The 27,986-nt window shown below is 40.1% G+C and overlaps 1 protein-coding gene across 1 annotated transcript in view; it reads right to left on the bottom strand.

Moving 5' to 3' along the window:
• Nucleotides 1–21,991, bottom strand: part of plpp2b (phospholipid phosphatase 2b) — a 51,103-nt gene extending 29,112 nt beyond the window's left edge. The window contains exon 1 of the mRNA XM_088350176.1: nucleotides 21,592–21,991. Within this exon, the coding sequence (XP_088206302.1) occupies nucleotides 21,592–21,649 (58 nt within the window). The 5' untranslated portion in view covers nucleotides 21,650–21,991. The remainder of the gene's footprint in view (nucleotides 1–21,591) is intronic.
• Nucleotides 21,992–27,986: the final 5,995 nt, after the last annotated feature.

Genomic DNA, 27,986 nt, shown 5'->3' on the forward strand with positions numbered 1-27,986 from the left:
ATGGATGTTGCAATAACAGATAATACACAAATATTGTCAACATAAAATATCGGTTATTCATATGCTATAAAATAGAAATGTGTTTTAAGCCGAGATTTAAACACTTTCACCGAGGTTGCAGATCGAATCTCAGTTGGCAGAGCGTTTTACAGCACTGAATGGAGAAGGCTCTCTAAACCTGCGGATTTCTTCTTGGCTCTTGGGATCCCTAGTAGACCAGCATTTTCAGAGCGAAGGCTCCGAATAGGAACATAGGGAGAAATTAAATCTGAAAGATATGAGGGAGCAAGTCCATGCATGATTTAGTATACTACCAACAGAACCTTCAAATCACATCCACAAATGTAAAAGTTCGCCTTACAACCCAGTGCACCAAACATACCGCAAAATACGGTCGATACGATTGGAAATTCAGTTTTTATACATGTGTGTTTAACAATATACTACGACACACGAGTTTTGGGGTTTCTGGAACTCGGAGTAAAAAAAGTGATGAGTTCAAATTCAATGCCTTTTCGTATGTCATCACTGGTGGTCTAGTGATTAAGTTCTGGCGCTTTCACCGTCGCGACCCGGGTTTGACTCCCGTTGCATACAATGGTTTGCGATTTTGGTCAGCCTGATACATTTCTGCACTAATATATATTCCAAATGTATAAAATGTGCAGTTTTAATGGTTATATAAATAGGGCTGCAACAACGAATCGATAGACATTAAAAGCATCGCCAGCGTATGTCATCATCAATTTATGCGCCACTCAGCACGTTAAATAAATTTAAAAAAAGAGTGCATTCGATTGAATTGTGATGTTGAGAGGTCTTGTAGTACCACCTTAATCCAGCAGAGTGCGACAGGTACCCACATTTTATTGTGCAATGTCTTATCAGGCTGCAATGAACCTGTAGAAGCACTTTGATCTCAAAACCCTATTTTGATGCATGAATAAATTGGAAGGATTCTTTCAGTGCAAATGAAATAAATTAAAAATCATAAAAATGTTAAATATACATGGGGTCCTCCTGTTCTGACAAACTGACCTCAGGTTTTATGTACTTTATAAAAGAGTATTTTACATTTATTTGAGGTGTATTGCATACATCTGTATGTATTTTTCTTTATTATTAAGCTAGTTGACAAACACTTCCATACTATTATGTAACAAGGGTCTCCAAATAATTCGGTTGATAAAGCTTTTATTATTTTTGATAATATATCATTGAAAAAACAAAAACCTGAAGAGCTTAGTGAGCTGAGCCAAAAGAGCTAGTTTTCCTAGAAGAGCTGTCCTCTTGGGTGTCCACAGTAGGGGGTGGTGGCGTTTCACACGACAACACCTTAAAGAATCCATCAGAGCCGGTGTGTCAGCATCATTTCCACATACTTCTTAAAACGTTTTATTTATTTATTACGTGGTCCATAGATTCAGACTGCCAAGAAACACGGCAACAATTTCAAAGATTTTCCAGCACTTCACCCGAAACTCAATATTCCTGACCTTGAAAACATAACATTAAAATTCAAGGATTTCAAGCCCCTGTATGGACTCTATTGCATATGAAAATTATCTGATTTTTGGGGGGCTCGCCCTATAGTCTGGTACGCCTTTTAGTTCGGAAAATACGGTACTTTTAAATGCTTTTGTTGGCACGAAGGAGCCAAATTAAACGCGCCATCTCTTAGCAAGTCCTCCAAAAAGCTTGCACAGACGCGCAGAGCGGAGGCAGGTCAAAAATAGCCACTAATGTAGACAAACCGGGCCTCGGGGAGACCACCAGACAAGCCCGCAAAACGGAACGACACCACTTGAAGAGTGAAAGTCCCGTCTCCTTTTCAGCTCGGCTCAGACAGCGCAGGCAAAACTTGATTGGGATGAAAAAGAAAAAGCCAACAGTCTTTAGTTTGAAGACTGCTTTTGGCATCTGCGGCCAAGCTAACCTGCAAAATGGAGGACTGTTTGAAGACGCAGGATGTTGGGATCAGGATTTCCTTCCTGGACTCATTTTTAATTGGATTTTGGTGCTTGGAGCGATTCAAACAAGAATATATGATATATAGATTAAAACGCAGGGCGTGGTAAGTTTCTCTAAGGGTTGGTGTTAAAACAATTTTTACATATTTATGATTACAGTAGGAGGGATTAGTCGCCATTGTCAACAAAATTTGATACGTTTTTCCAACAGAGCAGGGGTCGGGAACCTATGGCTCACGAGCCATAAAAGGTCCTTTTCATGAGTACATATTGCTTGGAGATATTTTAATCGTAGCACATTTCTCTGTAGGGCAGCGCGGCGGCGCAGTGGTTAGCGCGTGTGCGGCACAGTTCTGAGGTCATGAGATCGAACCACCCGTGTGGAGTTTGCATAATCTCCCCGTGCTTGCGTGAGTTTCTTCCGGGCACTCCACATTCCAAAAAGATGCATGTCAGGTGAATTGGCCGGTCCAAATTGTCCCTAGGTGTCACTGAGCCAGTGGTTGTGTGTCTGTCTCGGTGTGCCCTGCGACTGGCTGGCAACCAGTTGAGGGTGTCCCCTGCCCACTGCCCGAGGACAGCTGGGATGGGCTCCAGCACCCCCGCGACCCTACTGAGGATAAGCGAATAGATGGATGGACATTTTTCTGTCGCGTTCCAAAGTAGAGTGGTTGAAACCCAATGTTGGTACAAGCAAGCCCAAGGAACTGAGATTTGTTCATGGTTCAGTCCAATATATAGCAGGCAGATTTTCAACTACAGTTTACAGTCAGTGGGTTGTTAGAAAATCTAAATGGAAGATCATTAAACCAAGTATGTTCACTGTTGAGCTACTTTTATGAAAACCCAAGAACAAACTATAAACAGATGAAAATGCCAGCAAACTACTCAGAGCAGTTTGATTGGGTGAGCAGTAGAGGTGGAGGCACTTCTCTCATGAACTGGAAAACACCGATAGCTATTAGGGGCTCAAGTAGCCAGGATACATCAGGCTAGCCGGCTGCTAAAAAAAAGACGAACTGGGACCGATCGGTGGAATAAAACCATGCAGTAAGCAGCCAAGATAACTGGGAGCCAAAAACAAAAAAGATTACTGCGGTAACAAATACAAACCCAGCCATAAATGTACCAAATGATCATAGCAGGCTAACTGGGTGCTATAAGGAGCAAGGTAGAGAGTCTCAGTTGCATCTGAGACTTAATAACCAGCCCATTGAATAAATAAAAAACCTGATACCGATAGCGGTCAAATTCCCAAATATCCCCCTGCCCGGTAATCGGTTGAGCTCTAATTTCTAGCAGCTGTTGGAAGCCTGGAAATAGATTCTATCTTTAATCCAATGATTACACGAGTATCGAAACGAAACACAGTTGCTGGAGGCCGTGAGAAACAGGGTAAAGAAATTGACTTGTGTCTTTCTTTCATGTTGATATCCCATTTTTACTTCGCCCAACCTCCCGGCCTCCCGTTATCTTTTTTTCGGTTTTTGTTTTCGACCCTCGCTGTTGTTAATTCAGCGCCGTCCCTGTTTAAAAACACAAGTGCAATGGCCCCAGACCTCTGGGACAGAATCGGCACCCGGCAATCTGGATGTTTACTCCGATTTCCATCTGGACGCGCCGTACTCGCCCAACCTGCTGCACCTGCAGGACCGTTTGAAGGATTTTCTATTCTCCCTTTTGCAGGCAGGCAGCTGTTGTTTTCATTTGTTCCCTTCTTATGCGTGCCAAAGTATTACTTGAAGGCCACATGCGTGAGAGCGCCAACTCTCGTTTTCCCGAGTTCTTGGCGGCGAGGAGGTCAAACAATCCTGGTCGCAAAGACTTGAAAAATACCACTTTCACTAAATATCTAGGGCTTGAACTAACGCTTATTTGCATAATTGATTTTTTTCGATGAATCGTGGGATTTATTAAAAAATATATATATATTTTTCTCCTCTTTACTCAAATATTGAAGTCATGGACTTATAGAAATATAGTGCACAAAACACCAGAATATTCTGTAATAGAAAACAATAAAAAATCCAAGTGTTTGTCAATTAACTTGACAATGAACAAAAATACAAATATGATATATAGATAGATGCTATACACCTGAAAATATGTACGATGTACTTATCCAGTGTTCTGGTTTGCCCGCGTCCCTGCGTCTAAGACGCATCATTTTTGCTGGGGACGCATAGTGTCAAGTCAACGTGCGTCCCTTTTTGGAGGTAAAATGAACACTGCTTATCCAACGACCGTATTGTATTTGAACTCATCATACTAAACAAAAAAGAAAAAGAGCTACATTTTATTTTATGTGTATCAATTTTTTTATGCAGAAAAAATAGATCGCTACGTTGTTTCAAGATGACAGTCTAACACAAAAATGTTGAACATTTTATGCCAATTTAGTTTGTAATGAGGCAGTGTTCAATAAAAAAATATTTAAAAAAATGAGAGAACCTCTTTTTAAATAACAGTCTTGGCGCCCTCTGCTGGACCAAAGGGGTACTTCAACCTTCAGCGTCACAACAGAATTGTGTGCATTCGTATTCATATTGATTCCGCGTATTCAGTGGTTCATAAATGAGGTGATACGACGAATTGATGATCTTATTAGTTGCCGATGCTTTCAATATTTGATTTCGTTCACTAGTTGTTGCAGCCCTAAAAACATCAACTCTACTACTAGCTTTTACATTAAATGGTGTCCTATGATCCAAACTAGAGGTACGACCGATTATTGGGCAGGCTGAATATAGGCACCGATATTTGTCGGATATCAGTATCTGCATTCTGCAGCATCTATACTTCCTACAAAAGATGGCAAGTGTTCACATCGATATAATTAGTCGATTAAATACGAGCTAAATCCATTTTTTTCGGTAAATACGCATTCATATCATTTAAAAACTTCCAATTTTTTTGTTTTCTACACATAGTTTAACAGAAAACTTCCATTGGCAGTGTTCTGGTTTGCCCGCGTCCTTGCGTCCTAGACGCATCATTTTTGCTGGGGACGCATAGTCTCAAATCAACATGCGTCCCCGGGACGCAACGTTTTTGACACCAAAATTGTCATTATTATCCGATTACTTTTTTTTTTAACAAAGATTTACAGCACTCTAAACTTTTCGTCAGGCAGATCCGCCATTGTTGTTTTGGTCTCGCGCCGATCTCTGCAAACGAGATCTCGTTGCTTCGAGATGACGTCATGGTTTTGGTGGTTGTCGAGTGAAAGAGAAGTATGCCTCCGAAAAAAACAGTTGGTATTAGGTGCAAATCAACAAATAATTGGTCATTTCTTCAGTGTCGGTAATAAGTCGAAACATAATACAGAATGTTGTAACAACGGCAATAATTCCGGCACGAAAAAACGGCGGAGAAATTCTTCAGAAGACCGCGAAGGCAAGGAAAACACGTGTTTTGAAGCGAACGATTCGAGGAAAGATAATAAACAAAAGAATACTCCGAGCAAGAAAAGGACTTTTCTGCCAAAATGGACTCGATTATATTCCTGGTTACGCTATGAGGAGGATGATAATGGAGGCTACATGTTCTGTGATGCGTGTACCCAGCGTGACAAAAAAACTGGACTGCATAAATCATTTCGCAATACGAACTTTCAGAAAAGCACATTGGATCGGCACAACGACGATGAAAACCACAAATTAGCTATGGAAATTCCGTTGCTGCAATTGGACCTTGAGAAGGCATTACAACCGTGGCGGGAGAGCAAACCACCAAGAATATATGAACTGAAAAATCTGAAGTGATTAAAACTGCATGAATAGATAGACTCATATTTCAGCAATATTATTTTGTATAATGTACAATATTTTTGTGAACTGAAAAATCTGTAGTGATAACTGCTTTGTATTACCAATTAAGTGTGATGATTAAAACTGACTGAATATATAGATTTTTATATTTATTTATATATTTGTCGCCGATTTACAATTTCAACCTGGTAGTAAATCTATGCCGATAACTTTAAAAGTATAAAGTATCAATATTTGGAAATCTCCAATACGGATTAAATCATAAGCATCGCTTTAAATGACCTTCTAAACACACAAAGTCATAAAGGCAATAAGGTAAGTTGCAGTCAAGGTAACGTTAGCCGTGCCATAATATTTGTAATCCTTTTTGTGTTTTGACTGAAGAATGTCAGACATCTTTTATGAAAGACATCTGGAAAGTGTTTTGAACGTGGTATGAAAGGGGAGAGCCCAAAATCAGAACCGCTTAAAAGCAGAAGGTTCCAAATGGAAGAGCAGAAAAACCAACTTTTCTTGTTATCTCGGCAGATGCTAATTGCTAACGTGCTAAAGGAAAGACGCGTCTGTTGAGGACTTGTATATACACCACATTTTGTTACCTTGTTCTCCGGACTCTAAGAACCGCAAATTGGTCGGATGTTCAACTCCAGCGATTTCTAACCCAGTGGGTCTATATATAGATAACATTGGAAATGGGTACTGGTAAATGACCATATTTTTTAAAGAATTGATCGGTCGAAAAATGTCGCTGACCACAGCATTGAGAGCACTGTATCCTAACCACCAGGCCGCAGGGGACATCGTACGAAAAGGCATTAGGTCTTCTCTCGATATCACACTTTTTTAGTCATGGTACCAGATACAAATGTTAGAGAATAGAGAAAACAGGATGATTGAAAATAAGGAAACACTTTTCTTTCATTGTTTTCTCAGCTCAAAATAAGCATTGTAAGGGACAATGGTTGAATATGTGCAGCCATGATTGAAATCATTTATTGACGACGTAAAACTATCACCACGACGCCAACAAAACAGTTCAAATTCATTTCTTTAATGTCCTTCAAAGTCCAATTCATGATCAGACGCACTTGAGTCCTTTCTCTAGTCGTGCTTTTTTGCGTTTATTCATATCTCTCAAGACGACGTTCTGTTTTCCCCACTCTCTAACATTGGTCTCTGGTACTGTGACTCAAAATAGCGGGATGATTAGAGCTGCCGCGACTGGGGATTTCTGGAGAGGATAAATTGTCACACAAATGATCAATATCGACGAATGTATTGTCTATTTTTCCCCTCTGCATTATAGATATAGAGATAGATAGATATATAGATATAGATAGAGAGATATATAGAGACTTTATTCATCCCCGTCGGGAAATTCACACTTCCAGCAGTATCCTTGAGTTGAAAAATAAAATAATAAAATAAAAAATATAAAATACAAAAATACCAAATATAACTTGTTGACAGTATTTAAATAGTGCTACAAAAAATACACACTAATAAAAATAGGGTAATGTGCAAATGTAGGGGTGGGGTTTAATGTGGGCTTTTACTCCCCCGGGTGGAGTTAAAGAGCCTCATGGCATGAGGAAGAAATATATATGCTACTATGATAATATGAGCTTAATATGACATACACTGTACCACAGTCTGGTACCACAGGTGATGTATCAGGGGCTTTAAGGTCTTTGACTCCATTTTTCGGTCATAAAGTTTTGGAACTAATTTCAAAAACGAGGACAAAAATACTTAAAGTGAATACAGCAGTAGAACAGACAAATGTCTCTTTGCTTCAAGTTCTTGGGCTTAAAAAACAAAGACTGGTACATAGTAGAAGGGTGTATGGAACCAAGTCAAAATACAGTTTCTCATAGAAACTGTAAACAAACAATGACCCAGCTTAAGCTCTGTTTACATGACATCAGCACTTTAGTCGCATAGTCCCGTGTAATACTATCTGTTAGCATGTAGCATTCTTCTTTGTCTCATAACCCGGGTGGAAACTTCACGAAGCCCTTCTTCCTTAGCCGGCGAGATCGGCGTATTCTACCGGGTGGCGTGCCTGGACTTCAAAAGTCTGGTGTAAACCCAAAATACTAAAGTGGTTTTGAAACTAAAACTTGACCTGCTACGATGACTACGCACAGAGAAGCCGGTGTGGTTCCTTCGCTGTGTGTCGACGTCATTTCCTGGACATTTCGGTGATGTCTAGCATCAAAAGTTTGCAGCTGGTTCAGAATGCAGCAGCTAGACTTTTGACTAATACCAAAAAGTTTGAGCATATTACTCCTGTATTGGCCAACTTGCACTGGCTCCCAGTCCACTTAAGATGTGACTTAAAGGTTCTCTTATTAACATATAAATGTTTGCATGGACTTGCACCCTCTTATCTCTCCGATTTGACTTCCCCCTATGTTCCTGCACGGAGTCTGCGCTCGGAAAATGGTCTACTTGTGACTCCGAGAGCCAAGAAGTCTGCGGAGCACCGAAACGACCCGAGGCCAGTGTTATGCCGAAAAATGCATCCCTGCCGAGATTTGGATCCCCTCGCTACTACAACCACTTTGACCTGGTTTCATCTCACTTTAATATCACTTTTCGGGAATGTAAGTGCGAACATATATCCAAGACCACTTCGTCTTGCATTTGTTGGGAATGTAATACAACTTAACCATTCCGTCTTTGTATTTGTTGTGAATGTAATCGAACGGTAATGCACACCGTAAATAAATGACTTTTGGGAACTGTTAGCACTCTACCATAAAGCTTAATATGCTGAAATAAGCTTTATGGTAGAGTGCATAACAGTTTCAATACGAGCGATTTGCATAGAAAAAGGCAAACATGTTACCTGCCCAAAAGTGATTTATATACAGTGTGCATTACCGTTTGATTACATTCCCAACAAATGCAAGACGAAGTGGTTTTAGTTACCGTAAAATCCAGGCTATAGAGCGCACCTGATTATAAGCCGCACCCACCACATTTAGGGAAGATAACCGATTTTGTACATACTCAAGCCGCACCTGTATATTAGCAGCATGCGCCCACATTGAAAAAACACAAACACAAAATTAACCCATACCCGACACAGTCCAAAATTCACAGCCGGCAAAGTGAACGGAAAATGATAATGGTACTTAAGGTTTAATGCAGACCTGCAGAGTCCGGGTGCCAATTGAAAGTAATCCGAGGAAAAAAGTGTATATTTCCAAAGGTAAGGGTGGGAAAGATATAGTATATCCACTATTGTCGGCCACGTCCACAAACACGTCTCACCTTTACTCCACTTCCCGTCAGACCCTGTTGTTTTTGCCCCTTATTTTTGATTCGCCGGTGGAAAACATATCAGAATAAGTCTCTAAAATAAATACATTACAAAAATATACAGTTGCAAATCCATATTATACATGGTTACACATATTTACAAAGAAAGACGGTACACCGAGAGAGTTTTCAAAGCTTTAATAATAATATTATAACTTTCATCCCAAACCGTGCCTGTGAAGGGTAGCAAAACGCTACTAGGAACACGCTCGCAAAACAGTAAACGAGTCTGTTAAAAAAACATTCCGTACTTGTAATGATCACGGTACACCTTCCTCATCTTCGTTCTTGGAACGACGTCTTCAAAGTCGCCTTGCCCAGTAGGGGTAAGAGACTTTGTCATATAGAGGTCGTCCCACGCTCCCTTAGTCAAAAACACGCTAGCGGCACGCTCGCAAAGTAAAATTTATGTGCAGCAGCTCTGTTTCCTTCTTTACCGGACTGCTCGGTTGCATTTAGCTTGAAAGCTGCGTCATGTGCCTTTCTTTTTGCAATTTGCATGATGAGGATATGTCTACGCTAATTTAATCTGTGCATAAGCTAAGAAGTTGCAGTCTTCCTCGGCGCACAATTCCACCAGTCTAAATCTTACCTTTTGTACTCGCGTGCCGCTGGTGGCCGTTAGAAAAATGACAAATTGGCCGCTTCACTGAATAAGCCGCAGGGTTGAACGTTTGGGAAAAAAGTAGCGGCTTATAGTCCGGAATTTACGGTATATGTTCGCCATTACATACCCGAAAAGTGATATAAAAGTGAGATAAAACCAGGTCAAAGTGGTTATAGTAGCCAGGGGACGCAAATCTCGGCAGGGATGCATTTCTCGGCATAACAGCGGCCACCCCCTCTCGAGTGAGCCTGACTCAGAGGGAAAGTATGTGCTGAGCCTTCACTGCCGGCCTGTGGAATTCCGATTCTGTGGAGGAACGCCCGGCTTCTACAGTCGCGCCGAATCCTGCTGATCTTGCTGAAGTGTCCGTGCCGGAGGGACAAAACCGAATCAACGGACCACACGGGTTTAAAACCAAACCATAAAGTCAAAACGGTCGGCTTGAAGGAATTTGACTTTAAAGATTGGCAACGCACATTGTGTGGCCTCGTGAAACTATGTCTGAACTCTTGCTGCTGTCATAATCATCGTTTTATTTTTCCTTGGTGGCGAATAAAAGCAACAAAAATGTGCAAAGTCGCCATGATAAAGGAAACAAGACTGTGCAAAGAAAACTTAGCAAGAGCTAGCTACAGCATCTAAGTAGCAAGCAAGAACTTCCAGAACAGCTCGCAATAACAAGCCAGAGCAGGAGCTGAAAACTGGAGCTAGGGTCTGGGTAAGGTGGGGCCAAATTGGGCTTTCCACAGAAAAGGTCTGAATAAAAGCATTCCAGTTTTCTCTTAATAATAACTCTTAATCCCCTACACAAAAGGAGATCGTAAACATTATGAAATCATATGAGAAATTTACAAATCAATCAATCTAATAGAAACTATTTGAGAGATTTATGCAAGTGTGCATGCGTATATGTGACTTATAGGCTCCAAAATGGCTGAACTGATTTTTGTAAAAATGTTCACAGTTCAACTTTAGGCTACTGCTAGTGTCTTTAGCTAAGGGTCGTCTCAAGGCACCCCTAATAAATCCCAACAAATCATCATCTGCTCTTGTGTGGTCTGCTTTCATGAAGTCTCTAACGCCCCCCGGCGGCTAAATTAGATCCTGACCACTCCAAGCAGCCAAATGCTATCTTCTACCAGCTACGCTGGGCCATTTTGCTCGTCAGGAACAAAATAATCCAAAAGCAGAGAGGGTTGCACATAAAATGACAGTGTTTTATTCAGTGCCTCCTAGAGGTCAAAAATGTCGTTCATTTATAAAAATAAATAAATAAATAAATAAAAGTTTGCTCTGTTTTACGGAAACACGCCTAGCATCCCGGACGCTAAAGTGAAGCTACCCAGAGCTACCTGGCTTCAGCGCTGTTAGACAGAGACACAAAAGCCTGCGGGAAGCGAAGAGGAGGCGGACTTGCTATCGACGTGAACACGAGGCGGTGTAACCCTGGGCACAAAGATTTCCATCTGCCGCAGGGACGTCCAACTTTTGGCCTAGCGTGTGACGTCATCCACTCCGCTGTGGCTAAACTACAACACAGCACCCCGAGGCCATCCTGTTCATCTGTTAATAATCAACACAAGGATACTGCTGGAAGTGTGAATTTCCCTACTGGGATGAAAAAAGTATCTATTTGATCAGCAGGTCGAACTGAATAGTCTGCCCTCACACATTTTCAGCTTACCAAATCTGTCCTGCTTTCGAAAAAAATGGACACCCTGACTTAAATGAAGGGGATAATCCGTCAACCTCTCGTTCTTTGGATATTTTTGGGGAATATCTGCAAACCACTGTGTGAGGAGATGCCTGATCTTTATGTACTCACAAACAAGTCCCATATTCAGACCAAATAAAGAACTTTAAGACAGCAATCCAAGACGGTAACGACTGCATAACAACAAACGACATAGCCCAACCCAAAACATGATGAGAACACCATCATTAATGACATGGGCGAGTATGCTATGTGCCAAGACATTTGGGATAGAATAGAATAGAATATACCTTTATTGTCATTGTGACAACGAAATTGGACGTGGCACTCCAGGTCCACGTTATACAGTGAGGATAGGGAAAACAAAGAGATAAAAGTACAAAGAAGATGTTTGTACTGTCCTTGTTGCATAGGCTTTGTTTTCCTCCGGAAGGGGGTGAGGGACAGACAGAGATGGCCGGATCCAACTAGATGTTTGATCTTACTGTACACACGGTCCAGTGTTTTTTCCCAAATGTCAAATTTGAGATGATGTGCAAAATGTCACCCCTAGTTTTTAGTACCCTATTTTATATAACCCGAGAATCATTTTGCATTTTGTAAAAACAAGCACGCACCATCATGAGCATAAAAAAACGAATTTGGGCCCCAGAGGAACATACGTGAGTTCATTTTCCATGATGCTACTCTCCCGGGGAAAAACTGTTCCCGCCAGACCATTCCCTAAGAACTTTGGATGTTCCATCCCTCATGGAAAGCGGCAGTAAAACGAGGATTAAACCTGGAAATATTTGTATTTTAACGGCGGTGGGTCGAGAAACACCAGAGGGAAAACATATACAGTGGAACCTGGGTTTTCGAACGCTTCTCAGTTCGAACAAATCGGAGTCCGACCCAAAATTTGGAGAAATTCTTGCATCGCTGTTCGGTGAAAAAATCAGAGTTCGAACGCCGGTAATGCGTACGGGTTTTTTAGCCCCTAATTATGCCTCCGAAGAAAGTCAGTGCAAGCGGCAAAGTTGCTACAGGTGAAAAAAGAAAAGTAGTGCGTACAACTATTGCATTTAAGAAAGACATAATAGCAAAATATGAAGGAGGTGTGCGAGCGCCTTCTGCTGACCACCACAAAGGTAAGAAATCCTATGCATAATTCTTTTCTTTATCCTTTTTTTTAAAAATTTTACACGTTCATGTTAGCGTAATCTTTCGTACGGAAGATTACGATAACGCGAACGTACGATTAGCCTGGGTTAGCTTCATGTTTACGTTAAACATTCAAGGTAAACATTCAGGGTGTTGGAACAGATTCAAACGATTTACCGTATTTTCCGCACTATAAGGCGCACCTAAAAGTCTTAATTTTTTTAAAAAGCTGACCATGCGCCTTATAATACAGTGCGCCTTATATATGGCTCAATATTAAATCGCAAGGTCTCGCAATTTACGCAACAGCCGCCGACTCGATTTTCCCCCGAACGTGGAGTAGTCCGCGGTGTATGCTGGGATTTATATACCGGCGTTTCATTGGCTAACCAATGTGTCAATCATCATTTGAATCGATCGCTATTGGCTGAAGTTATTCGGAGCCTCGGATAGGCTAGAGGGCCGAAACAAACCCTGCGATTGGCCGAAAAAGATGACTGAATAGCAAGCTTGCTAAACTACGCCATAAAGAAACATGTTTCATTAGTCTGTATTTGTAAATATTTGACACTCCTGGATTTACTACTCACGGTTGATGAGTTGAGTGAATCCAACTCAATTCCAATTGTTTATTGTCATATGCACAGTAAAGTTGCGAGCGAAAAAGAAAATAGAAACTAAGGAATGGTTGGCATTTCTTGAATCCCAAGACTTGAACCTTCCGAATGATATTTGAAATGATGCATTTGAGTGACATCGTACGGACACCGCATCCGCACGTGTCTACGACACGTATTTGCTTCTTTGCAAGCTTTGGGAATGTTAAGGGGGTAATCAGTTGGACTGAATCATCTGACTGTTCCCATTGTAGCGCCTTATAATCCGGTGCGCCTTATCTATGGAAGATATCGGACCAAAAACTATTTTTTGGGGGTGCGCCCTATAACCCGGTGCGCCCTATAGTGCGGAAAATACGGTACATTATTTTTAATGGGAAAAATGATTTCGGTGATCGAACAAATCGGTTTTCCAACGGGGTTCTGGAACGGATTATGGTCGAGAACCCAGGTTCCACTATATATGTTTTCGATAAAAAGAGTTTTTCAGCACTAACATGTGCAACTCCATGCCTCATCCTTTGGAATGTGGGTGTGTATGTATTCTCTACTACTGTGACGATTATGTGACAAACAAACCCTGGGAGAGGTAAACCCCGATGTTGTCTCTGGTAGCCAACACCCAAAGTGACTCTATATAATCTCTAACTCATTTTTATGACTATCTTTGAGGGCGGAAAAAATAATATAATAATAATAATTTCTTTTGTAAAGCACATTACATGATTTTGCATTTAAAGGGATTACAAAAGACCTTTTTTTCAAATTAGGTACAGAACGTTTCGTGTTCCTTCCCGCAATCATGCAGATATCAGTGTTCTGGTTTGCCCACGAACAAGAAAATCTGTACGGAAAAAGAAAATTTGTCAATTATGGGTACCACCCGGACGGAATACATCGACTATCACGAAACGGCAAATCAATCAAACAAGTTGTGCAGTGAAAGTCCGTCTCTTTAGAGAACCGGCTTTTTCGGCTCAACTCATTCAAGAGAGCCGACTCTCAAACGGCTCACTTGCTTTGATGCATTATGTTACGAATGATGATGTTGTATAGAGAAGTTAAATAATATAAAAGGAGAAAATATATTACCAAAAAAATGAATGCAGAAAATGAATTAATAATTTGATTAAGAACATTTTATTATTATTCTACTTGATTATATTTGCATGTATTTTTTCTTTCTACAATGAACGTCCGTCCAAGCTCCTAAATTTTTGAACTTTTTTTTATAATAAACCTCATTCAAGTCGAGCAAGACAGTTAGTATTAGGTGAAAATCGACACAAAATTGGTCATTTCTTCAGTGCCAGTAATTATTCGAAACATAATGCAGAAAGTGATAACAACAGCAATAATTCCGGCACGAAAAAACGGCGGAGAAATTCTTCGGAAAATCGCGGAGGCAAGGAAAACACGCGTGTTGAAGCCATCGAGTTGACGAAAGAAAATAAACAAAAGAATACTCCTGGCAAGAAAAGGACTTTTCTGCCAAAATGGACTCAATTATATTCCTGGTGACGCTATGAGGAGGATGATAATGGAGGCTACATGTTCTGTGATGCATGTACCCAGCGTGACAAAAAAACTGGACTGCATAAATCATTTCGCAATACGAACTTTCAGAAAAGCACGTTGGATCGGCACAACGGCAATGAAAACCACAAATTAGCTATGGAAATTAATTAAAACTGTGGCGGGACAGCAAACCACCAAGAATATATGAACTGAAAAATCTGAAGTGATTAAAACTGCATGAATATATAAACTAATATTTCAGCAATATTATTTTGTATAATATACAATATTTTTGTGAACTGAAAAATCTGAAGTGATAACTGCTTTGTATTACCAATTAAGTGTGATGATTAAAACTGAATGAATATATAGATTTTTATTATATTTTGTCGCCGATTTACGATTTCAACCTCGATAACACTAAATATTGGGGACACATAGATCTCTGTTGGGACCCATAGATTTTGGAGCATGCGAGTCCCCGGGACCCATCACTTTTCACAGCTCAAATCAACACTGCCCCCCTCTCGCGTGAACGCGCTTCCGACAATAGCAATTGTATTCTATATAATAAGCTTATTAAAACAATAAAGCACTTCAGCGCTGTTAGACAGAGACACAAAAGCCTGCGGGAAGCTTAGAGGAGGCGGACTCGCTATCGACGTAAACACGAGGCGGTGTAACCCTGGGCAAAGATTTCCATCTGCTACAGGGACGTCGAACTTTGAAGTTTATTATAAATCGACTTCTAACATACATTGCATGTATATGACATGGCCGTTTTCCACCTGCCTTTATTATGTACCCGTATTGACTCGCCTCCTTTCCGGCAACGTTCGCGTTGCGTCGTCTACAAAAACTTCGAATCGTCTTTATTGTCACGGGTTACACCGTAGTGTACATTATTCACCATGAGATTAGACGTGGCACTCCAGGATAAACGCGTAGCAGACTCAAAAGACAAACAAAGAATTAGAAAAACTATCACTAGGGAAGGTAGGTGATGTTTACAAGCTTGTAGAGTGGTCTAATATTGTTTGATTTTTCAAATATTGATCAACAGGGTTGGGTAGGGGGCAGCACGGCGGCGCAGTGGTTAGCGTGGGTTCAAATCCAGCTCCAGACTTCCTGTGCGGAGTTTGTATGTTCTCCCCGTGCTTGCGTGGGTTTCCTCCGGGCACTCCGGTTTCCTCCCACATTCCAAAAACATGCATTTCAGGTGAATTGGCCGGTCCAAATTGTCCCTAGGTGTGAATGAGTGAGTGAGTTGTCTGTCCCCGTGTGCCCTGCGATTGGCTGGCAACCAGTTCAGGGTGTCCCCTGCCCACTGCCTGATGATTACTGGGATGGGCTCAAGCACCCCCGCGACCCTACTGAGGATAAGCGGTGTAGCTAATGAGATGAGGGTTGGGTTACTTGAACTGGATTACTTTCAATTACTTTTGGATTACTCCAATACCAAATATCCTCATAAAAGACAAAATAAACTAAATATGAATAAAATTACTAAATTTTGTGCAGGCTTGGGGAGTAACGGAATACATGGAAGGCAAAAAGCGGTTTGGAATTCTTTTCATTTTGTTTGTCGCATTTTATGTTAGTTTTGCCAGAGATCAAAGCCAGGAGAGAAAGCTTACCACATGTTGTGAGTCATCATTTTATTCATATTGAGTTTCCTTTGTCTTTTATTAGCATATTTGGTATCGGAGTAATCCAAAAGTAACTGAAAGTTATCAAGTTAAAGCAACCCTACCCCACCCTGGCCGTCTGGAAGGGAGGTCTGGTGCGGGTCAGCATGGTTTTGTGGAAACTGACCTTGTCTAGAAGCTATACGTGGTATAACCATCACAGCATTCGTACGGGTGCTTGAAATCCTTAAAAAGGCTTGAATTTTGGGTGAAGTGCTTGACATTGTTGCCATTGTCGTGTTTCTTGGCAGTCTGCAGGGTTGGGTAGGGTTACTTGAACTTGATTACTTTCAATTACTTTTGGATTACTCCAATACCAAATATGCTAATAAAAGACAAAAGAAACTCAATATGAATAAAATGACTACATTTTGTGCAGGCTTGGGGAGTAACGGAATACATGGAACGGCAAAAAGCTGTTTGGATTTCTTTTAATTTTGTCTCTGTGGCATTTGATGTTCGTTTTGCCGGAGATCAAAGCCAGGAGAGAAAGCTTACCACATGTTGTGAGTCATCATTTTATTCATATTTAGGTTCTTTTGTCTTTTATGAGCATATTTGGTATCGGAGTAATCCAAAAGTAACTGAAAGTTATCAAGTTAAAGTAACCCAACCCAACCCTGTTGATCAATAGAAAATGTTTAAGATTGTAGATGATAAAAGTCTACCGTTTAGCCATGACGTTTTTGAAGTATCCAGTGATCTGATGTTCCTCATACAGTGGCTTCATGTTCCATAAATATCAAGAATTTGTTTCCGGTCGCCACATCCGGTCAACCCTGTCTCAGTGGCATCCTCCTCCACACCGCTATCATAATAATCCGAAGCGAGTTTGAGGAAACCGTCCAATGGTGGCCTGACGTAGCGTATAATTATACTGACCGTCGACTCTCGTGGGCACAGAAGACTTTTCCGGTTCGTAGTTTTGTTTGAGCGCGTTTTCTCACTGTGAGATATTTTTATTGTTCTATTACATTGACCGTATTTTCCGCACTATAAGGCGCACCGAGTTATAGGGCGCACCCCGAAAAAATAGTTTTTGGTCCTATATCTTCCATACATAAGGCGCACCGGATTATAAGGCGCATGGTCAGCTTTTGAAAAAAATAAAGGCTTTTAGGTGCGCCTTGTAGTGCAGAAAATACGGTAGCTTTATTTTTGCAACAATTTGCATTGTGAGGGAAGTTATATAAATCTGGGAGTGATTCATTTGTGTTTTTGTAGGTGGCCCTGCCCTTGTCAAACACTTGTACTGTTCACAAGCATACACGGAAAAGGAAAAAAATACATTTGTGTTTCATTTCTTTATTTCTAGATATCAGTGTTCATTTTACCTCTGAAAAGTCACATGCTCAAACATCCCAACAGAGATCTATGGCTCCCCAAAATTTAGTCTTATCGAGGTTGAAATTGTAAATCGGCGACAAATATATAATAGAAATCTATATATTCATTTAGTTTTAATCATCACACGTAATTGGTAATACAAAGCAGTTATCACTTCAGAATTTTCAGTTCACAAAAATATTGTACATTATACAAAATAATAGTGCTGAAATATGAGTCTATCTATTCATGCAGTTTTAATCACTTCAGATTTTTCAGTTCATGTATTCTTGGTGGTTTGCTGTCCCGCCACAGTTGCAATGCCTTCCCAAGGTCCAATTGCAGCAACGGAATTTTCATAGCTAATTTGTGGTTTTCATCGTCGTTGTGCCGATCCAATGTGCTTTTCTGAAAGTTTGTATTGCGAGATGATTTATGCAATCCCGTTTTTTTGTCGCGCTGGGTGCACGCATCACAGAACATGTAGCCTCCATTATCATCCTCCTCATAGCGTCACCAGGAATATAATTGAGTCCATTTTGGCAGAAAAGTCCTTTTCTTGCTAGGAGTATTCTTTTGTTTATCTTTCGTGGAATCGTTCGCTTCAAAACACGTGTTTTCCTTGCCTTCGCGGTCTTCTGAAGAACTTCTATGCCGTTTTTTTCGTGCCGGAATTATTGCCGTTGTTACCACTTTCTGTATTATGTTTCGTCTTATTACCGACACTGAAGAAATTACCAATTTTTTTGTTGATTTGCACCTAATACCAACTGTTTTTTCGGAGGCATACTTCTTTTTCACTCAACAATCACCAAAACAATGACGTCATCTCGAAGCAACGAGATCTCGTTTGCCGAGATCGGCGCGAGACCAAAACAACAATGGCGGATCTGCCTGACGAAAAGTTTGGAGGGCGGTAAATCTTAATGACAATTTGGTGTCAAAAAATTTGCGTCCCGGGGACGCACGTTGTTTGGACACTATGCGTCCCCAACAAAAATGATGCGTCTAGGACGCAGGGACGCGGGCAAACCAGAACACGGGGGCGGGGGTTATTCTGCAGGGGATTGGAAATTGGGCACGACACCGGAAGACTCCTCAACCGCGGCAGAAGTGATGTTTGGTCATTTCTTGTGTTTATTTTTTCCGAGCTGTTACTTTTTTCTATTTACTTTTTTCCTACATTTCTTTCTTTTCTTCTGGCTTTTTTTTAAAATTTTTCCTTCTTTTTTACTCTTCCTTTTGTTTCTTTTTTCTCAGCTTTTCACTACTTTTTCATGTTGGTATTTTTTTCTTTTTTGTTCTATTCCCTCCTTCCTTTAAGTCATTTTAGAATATAATAGAATGTACCTTTATTGTCATTGTTACAAAATGGGTTTACATATTGTGACATCGAAATTGGGCATGACACTCCAGTTTTACACATTCACAGTGAGGTATGAGCCAAGAAGATAAAGGAACAAAGAAGATAAGGTTATAAAACAAGGGGGATAAGGCTATAGTTATAATTTACATGGTATTTACACAAGAAATGTCGGCATGTGGGATGTCACATACAGTGTTATCGTAATACCGTTGGTATCGTAAGGGTTGTGCATAAATTTACATAATATTTGGTCATGTTGGGATGAAAGAAACAACAACAACAACCTGAAGAGCCGTTTAGGACCCGAAAGAGCCGGTTCCTTTAAGTGAGCCGAGCCGAAGAAGCCGGTTCTCAACAAACTATACTAACTTTACTCAACTTCGTTCTACATCGACTCGACTTCAAAATACCGCATTTAGGACACAACGTCAGGGGAACCAATGAATTTTGACCTTCATGCACTGTAACTTTGACTTAATTGGCTTCTTAATTAGCAATTTCGAGCCCTGATTTTTGTGAGCTGGCTCGATTTTCTTGTGCGCCGAGAATGTGCGAGCAGTGCAACTTAGAGGGAACACTGCAAGCATCAACGGTTGATATTGTGTTTTAGTTTACAAAATAATAATGCCAACTCCTTTTTTTCCCTCCCAAAAATATCTTTATTTACAAATTTAAATTTAAAGTGTTATTAATGGATATTTTAGCTACGCTGATACCAATTGTTACGAAAAAATTGTACTAACGACATAAATAAACACTTTTGAAAAAAAAAATATGGTCTAAGATTATTTCGTATTTTGTAAGGGAAAATACGACAGTTTGCAAGGGCCTGGAGCGCGACCGGTATGAGTTTCCCATTTTTTAACTTTACCGCCTACATAATAACACAATACAAATATAATACTGTACAATAAGTTGAGTTTGTAGGCTGAAAATAGAACATTCCCGGTTAAGATTTCTTCGCCAAGAAAAAAAGAAAGAAGTATCGCATGACCATAAACAAACATTCCAACTTCCTGCTCTGTCCACTCAAGCGAGGAGAATGGAAATCATTTGCGTCAAACAGATCACTTTTTTTTTTAAATTTCGACCTTCTATCTTTGGATACATGATGAAATTCTGTTTTATTGTATTGCAGTTGTTTTTGTGCAAATAGTTCACAGTTTTCCTTCTTTAATGAATGATTAATAGGGTTTTTCTTGTGTGTCTTAAAAAAAAGCACTATGCAAAACGCCCATAGCGTAAAACCAGGGTTGGGTAGGGTAACTTTAACTGGATTACTTTCAATGACTTATGGATTACTCCAATACCAAATATGCTAATAAAAGACAAAAGAAACGAAATAGGAAGAAAATGACTACATTTTGTGCCGGCTTGGGGAGGAACGGAATACATAGAACGGCAAAAAGCTGTTTGGATTTATTTTCATTTCGTTTCTGTCCCATTTGATGTTCGTTTTGCCGGAGATCAAAGCCAGGAGATAAAGCTTACCACGTGTTGCGAGTCATCGTTTTATTCCTATTTAGTTTCTTTTGTCTTTTATGAGCATGTTTGGTATTGGAGTCATCCAAAAGTCATTGAAAGTAATCCAGTTAAAGTAACCCTGCGTAAAACCCTGACATACGGCAGCAACGGCCTGGGTTGTGGAACCCAGAAGGGAGAGGACCCACGCAGAAGGGAGAGGACCCACACAGAGGACTGGTATAATGCTGCTTGGGAGGGTGGGATGGCAGAGCTATGCCCTTGCACAATAGTATTGCCTTTTACACGCTGGTTAACTACTGTTAAAAGAAAATAACTCTGAAATTGTTTAATTGATGTTGAAAATGTCAGGAAAAAATGTTAAAACGTCATATTGTCACGTCATATTGTCAGATATAAAAAAATTGTGAATATGCTTGATGGCTGTGTTTTGCTGCTGTTGGTGTCGGTGGATTTGTTCAGACCGAGGACAATCGACTTTGGCCTGGACGGATCTATTGACACTAACAAAGATGTTATATAATGAAATTGTGAATATGTTTGATTGCTAATAAGATTTTCGAGAAGGTCTGTTCAAACCTCACTTTGTGTTTGCTGTTAAAAACGTAATATTGGAATATAATATTGTGAATGTGCTTAATTGCTGTTGAGATTGTCATGATTGTTTTACTGTTTTTAGTGTCAATAAATTTGTTCAAACCAAAAAAATAATGCACGAAAATAACACTTTTTTTTGGTGTATATTTTTTTTTTTATTTATTTATTTATATATATATATATATATATATATATATATATATATATATATATTTATTTCTTTTTGTATGGATGATTGTATGAACATGTATTCTTCTTTCCTATTAATAGTATTTTTTCTTCTCTGTTGTTCCTTCTGTTATTTATGAGTGTGTCAAGTGTATATATTTTGTGTTGATGTAAGATGGTGGAATCAAACCTCTGTCAAAATTGGTGTGAGAAATAAAAAGTTAAAAAAAAATAAAAAATAAAAATAACACACTTTTCGACTCAAAAACTAGAAGAATTTTGCAGCCAAACTCACCCACGAGCACGCAGAGAACGTCCATAAGCACGTAGAGCTTCCTCTTCACCCCCTTCATGTTGTTCGGCCGTGGTTTCAAAGTCACTTTCGGTGCATCGGTGCGTTAAAAAAAGGGAGTTTAAACAGCACTTGTCAACAAGTCCATTGAGATCTTCTTCGCTTCATCGCGAGGAAAAAACACAACCTGCATTTCGGGTTCTTCCGGGGTGATGTGTCGCTTTTACCTGTGCGAGAGGAAACGCGACACTAGTGCTTGACTAAAGGGGAGAAAAAAGTCTTAAATGTATTTCATAAAATGAAAACAAATCGGGGATAGTTTACTCCAATCTCGACATGTTTGAGTCCACGCCGTATAGTGAGGAAAGCCGAAGATTCCGAAAAACAGTACACGGGCGCACTAGGCCCCTCCCACTTTTACGTCACGATTTCCCTCCTCCCATTTTCCCGTTTCCTGTTGTGGGGATGGGAATTCCGACTCTTTTTAGAGGAACGGCTTTTTCGGCTCGGCTCACTAAAAGGAGATGGCCCATTTTGACTCACTAACGGCTCTTGTGATTTGTTAAGTTTTTATTGATTTACTGTATAGTATTACCAAAATTAAAGAGACTTTAGAAACCAAATTATCATTATTAGTTTTTGTTTTAGAGAGAAAGTGATAGTGAGAGAGAGAGAGAGCAAGAAAGAGAGAGAGAGAGAGAGAGAGAGAGAGAGAGAGAGAGAGAGAGAGAGAAATGGAGGGAGGATGAGAGAGAGTGATAGGGAGAGAGAGAACAAGAGGGAAAAAGAGTAAGACAGAAAGAGAGAGCTGGAAAGAGAGAGTGTTAGATCAAGAGAAGAGGGTATGGGAGAGAGAGAGAGAGAAAGAGAAATAGAGAGTGAGGGTGTTACATCGAAAGAGAAAGAAAGAGGGAGAGAGAGAATCAAAGAGAGAAAAGGAAAGGGAGGGAGGATGAGAGAGAGTGACAGGGAGAGAGAACAAGAGGGGAAAAAGAGTTAGACAGAAAGAGAGAGCAAGAGAGAGAGAGAAAAATGGAGGGAGGATGAGAGAGAGTGATAGGGAGAGAGAGAACAAGAGGGGAAAAGGAGTAAGACAGAAAGAGAGATCTGGAAAGGGAAAGAGTGTTGGATAAAGAGGGTATGGGAGAGAGAGAGAAAAAGAGTAAGACAGGTTGAGTGAGAGAGAAATATAAAGAGAAATGGAAAGAAAGAATACGAGAGCAAGGGTGTTACAGCAAAAGAGAAAGAAAGAGGGAGAGAGAGACACACAAAGAGAGAAAAATACCAAGAGAGAGAGGTAGAGAGAGAGGGAAAGGGTGGGAGGATGAGAGAGAGTGATAGGGAGAGAGAGAACAAGAGGGAAAAAGAGTTAGACAGAAAGAGAGAGCAAGAGAGAGAGAAAAAAATGGAGGGAGGATGAGAGAGAGCGTGATAGGGAGAGAGAACAAGAGGGAAAAAGAGTAAGACAGAAAGAGAGAGCAAGAGAGGGAGAGAGAAATGGAGGGAGGATGAGAGAGAGTGATAGGAAGAGAGAGAAGAAGAGGGAAAAAGAGTAAGACAGAAAGTGAGAGCTGGAAAGAGAAAGAGTGTTAGATAAAGAGAAAGAGGGTATGGGAGAGAGAGAGAGAGAAAGAGAGAAAAAGAGTAAAACGGGTTGAGTGTGAGAGAAAGATAAAGAGAAATAGAAAGAAAGAAAAAGAGCGAGGGTGTTGCGGCGAAAGAGAAAAAAAAGAGGGAGAGAGAGAGAGACAAAGAGAGAAAAAAACCAAGTGAGAGAGTGAGAGAGGGAAAGGGAGGGAGGATGAGAGAGAGAGTGATAGGGAGAGAGAACAAGAGGGAAAAAGAGTAAGACAGAAAGAGAGAGAGCAAGAGCGAGAGAGAGAGAGAGAGTGTGTGTTTTGAAGGGAGCCGGCTCTCAACCTTTTCTTCAAAGACTCGGATCATATAGCCACTTCGTTCAGGAACGCCACATCAGGAGGTCTTAGGAAGACATAGAAAACTGTGGCAAAACTTAAAAAAGGACAAAATTAAACTAAGTTCTGAAAAATAAAAACAACGACTAACAATAGATTATGTACGTATTGTTAAATTTTACGAAAGGGTAAAAAACGGGCGTCAGAATTGGTCGCAACACCAGGTAGGGGGTCGCACTTTGATGACGTCAGATAGCGCAGATATACTAGAAATATCCTACCACGGAATAACTACAAATTTCTACAGAAATACTACAAAAAGAATACAAAACTGAAAGTATGAAAATACTATAAAATACTACTACGGAAATACTACAAAATTAAATATCAATTGCTTAAAACAGGTAAATTATTTTGCTTTCACTGTGAGTGTTTAAAAAACAATAAATGTATTTAAAAAAAAACAAATGAAAGCACCTAGTATTATTTGGACCCTCTTTGTGTTTTATTGTCTTTTTTCCTCCAATACTGTTTGGTTTTTCATCTTTACACTTACTTCTTCACTTAATGTTGCAATTAAAAAATATAAGCCTAGTGCCCCCTAGTGGTACAAAGACCTTCATTCAGTAGTAAAACACATTGGTTTGAATACTAGGCAAAAAAAAACTATTATACCAATGTTCATTTAGTGAATATGCATAGGTGGAGAAATTTGTATTTCTTTTACATTATGGAATCCCGACCTAGAAGTCGCCTCCGCGTTTGTCTGGCATCTTTCTGCTACGCTGTGCTTATTTAGCACTGGTTTTCGTTCACGTTAGATAATACAGTGGCATCTAGTAGTCAAATATTAAAAACTAGGGCTTAAAAAATGTCACAGGGGTGTCGAACTTATCCAAGCGCCACATGGTAGAAAAAAAAATTCTCACGGGGTCGGGCTAAAAGAGAGAGAGAAAGAGAAAGAGAAAGAGAGAAAGAGAGAGAGAGAAATGAAGAGAAAGATCAAGAGAGAGAACAAGAAAGCTAGAACAAGAGAGAGATAGAAAGATAGAGGAGAGAGAAAAAGAAAGGAGAAAGACAGTTTGAAAGAAAGAAAAGATAAAGGGGGTGAGAAAAAAAATAGGGAAATAATAATAATAATAATAATGATATCCTTTGTATTGTCATTCTTTGTAACAATGTACACAGAACGAAATGTCGATACACCTGACCCGTTGTAGCGAGTCGATGCAGCCGCAGCCAACAGAGGGCGCCGCCATTATACCAATTAGGTATGTCTCGGCCGAGGCGCGAACCAGCGACCTCCCAGTCTCAAAGCGGGCACACTACCATCTAGGCTACTGAGCTGGTAAGAGACAGTTCTAGAGAGAGAAAGGGAGAAAAAGAGAATGAGAGAATAAAAAGAAAGAGAAAAATAGAGCACAAAACAAAGAGAGCGAAAGAAAGAGAAAGTAATAACTCCAGTTGCTATGTGAGTGGCACCTGGTATTCTCTTTCACTATCTCTCCCTTCTCTTTTTCTTCTTCACTCTCTTTTTTCTCTCTATCTCTCGTTTTTCTCTCTTTTGCACTTTCATTTTTCTCTTCTCTCACTCGTTATTTATCTCTCTTTCAATCGCCCTCTCTGGTCTCCCTTTCTTCCCTTTCTCTGTTCTCTCTTTCACCATCCCCCTCACTCACTCTTTATATTTCAATGTATATTCTCTTTTTTTTCCCCTTTCACCGTTTTTTTCTCATTTACTTTCTCACTCTTGTTTCTCCGTTTTTTCTCTGTCTATATTTTATTCTGTCTTTTTCTCTCTCCTTTACTCTCTTTCTCCCCCCTCTCTCTCTTGCACTCATTTTCTTTTCTCTCTTATTTTCTTTATCTTTTTCTTCCGAGCATGTGGCCCCCGATCTCTAACGTGCTTGATTTGGATCAAGTATGAAGCTTTCTTAGCACCAAATTGAAGGCCCGTTTTTTCCCACAATCAACGTGTTTGCGGTTCACTTGGGTCAACATTCCACAAATGTTCGAACCCTAATTACATGTTGCTGGAGCGGAACCTTAATGTCTGCCCTCTTCTGGGCTTTCCCGGTAATGACAACTCCTGCAAAGGGACTATTAAGAGACAATCGTGCAAAGTAGTACTGAGAAAACCATGTGATTTCTGAACTGTTTACACGCATTTTCCTCAAAGCTCCTTGGAAAATAGATTGAATCGACACAACATTCAAAGGTTAGACTAACATGTCCGAAGTCCGTCTCGGGGGGCAGTTACGGCCCGTGGTTAGCCCTTTGGCCCCCTTGCCCTTCTTTGAGAATATAAGCCCACCCCATTTGCGTCATGGCGTCGTAAAAAAAAAAAAAAAAAAAAAAAAAAAAAAAAAGGAGAGTTGACTGTGAGGGCCGCTGCTTCCAGGACAAGTGGAAAATGGAGTATTTTTTCACAGAAATCTAAAACAATAGCTTCTGCCTAATTTGCCAAGAGACTGGCTGTTTTCAAAGTACCGTATGTGCGTGGCCAACCCGTTCAAGCACCCACTACATTATAGTATTTTTTTTAAACTCTTTTCCTTAATAAAGGACAGGATAGACTAAAATATGATGAAAAACCCTAGATAAAAAAGAAAAAAGTAAAACAAAAAAAAAAACGAGTGTGATTAACTGTGTCGGAAATACTCCACTGCCTTGAAATGGTTCAGTCCATTTGATTCCTAGCACCTTATCATAGTATTTCTGCAGGTTTTTTTTTGGACAGCAGGTTTCTAATATCTGTAGTATTAGGGTAGTCGTAATTTTGTAGTATCTCTGAAGTCATAATGTTTTAGTACTTTTGGTAGTATTTCTGCAGTCGTATTTTGGTAGTATTACCATGGTAGAATATCTGTAGTGTTTTTGTACAATTACTTAAGTTGTATTTTAGTAGTATTTGTGTAGCGTTTTATAGTATTACTGTACTTTTATTTTGTAGTTATTTCAACAGTACAATGTTTGTAATATTTCAGTAGTATAATTGATGTAGTATTTCTGTCACAATATTTCTGTCGTAATATTTATGGAGCAGTATTTTTGTTTTGTAGTGTTACTGTAGTGGTATTTTTGTAGTATTTTCATAGAAGTATTTGGAAGTATTTCCATATTTGTATCTTTGTAGTACTTCTTAGGTATTTTTTTAAATATTACTGTAGTTGCATTTTTGCTGTAATATTTCTGTAATAGTATTTTTGTATCATAGTATTACTGTAGTAGTATTTCTATAGTATCTTTTTTCTAATCAGAATGAATACAAAAGAAAGTTAAACCCCGTTTTTAAGCAATTCATTTGCACTTGTATTTTTGTTGCAGACACAAAGGGACAATATGGACAAAGTTGGCAGCAAAAAATATATTACTAGTACAATATAATTATACAGAATATATATCTTTATATTTTGACCACGTTTGTTTTGCGGGCCGTAGTTTGCCCACCCCTGATCTGGGTGCTCAGCACCCCCAAAGCTCTGAACCTAAATGATTTTTCATGCCAGTTAGAAATCAAATTACCTTGGAAATCACAATGACTCACGGCTGGTGAGCTATTTTTAGAACACGTCTGCAGGCACCTCAACTGTCCATAGGGGGCACCCTGGTGCCCGCGAGCACCACATTGGAGAGCTCCGATTTAGATACTAAACATGTTAATGAATATTTCATGGCAGTTAGAAATCCAATTACCTTGGAAATCACAATGACTCACTGCTGGTGAGCTATTTTCAGATCTGGTCCGCAGAACCTCAACTGTCCATAGGGGGCACCCTAGTGCCCGCGAGCACCATGTCGTAACGCTCCGATTTAGACACTAAACATATTGATTTTTTCATGCCAGTTAGAAATCAAATTGCCTTGAAAATCACAATGACTCACGGCTGATGAGCATTTTTTAGAACACATCCGCAGGCACCTCAACTGTCCATAGGGGGCACCCTAGTGCCCGCGAGCACCACGTAGGAGAGCTCCGATTTAGACACTAAACATATTAATGATTATTTCATGCCAGTTAGAAATCCAATTACCTTGGAAATCACAATGACTTACTGCCGGTGAGCATTTTTTAGAACACATCCGCAGGCACCTCAACTGTCCATAGGGGGCACCCTAGTGCCCGCGAGCACCACGTTGAAGAGCTCCGATTTAGATACTAAACATGTTAATGATTTTTCATGCCAGTTAGAAATCCAATTACCTTGAAAATCACAATGACTCACCGCTGGTGAGCTATTTTCAGATCAGGTCCGCAGAACCCCAACTGTCCATAGGGGGCACCCTGGTGCCAGCGAGGACCATGTTGGAGAACTCTGATTTAGACACTAACATCTCATCTCATCAGCTACACCGCTTATCCTCAGTAGGGTCGCGGGGGTGCTGGAGCCCATCCCAGCAATCATCAGGCAGTGGGCAGGGGACACCCTGAACTGGTTGCCAGCCAATCACAGGGCACACAGGGACAGACAACTCATTCGCTCA

The sequence above is a fragment of the Urocampus carinirostris genome, chromosome 12 (genome assembly GCF_059441175.1).
Source record: "Urocampus carinirostris isolate Australia breed hairy pipefish chromosome 12, RoL_Ucar_1.0, whole genome shotgun sequence".
In the NCBI taxonomy this organism is placed as follows: domain Eukaryota; kingdom Metazoa; phylum Chordata; class Actinopteri; order Syngnathiformes; family Syngnathidae; genus Urocampus; species Urocampus carinirostris.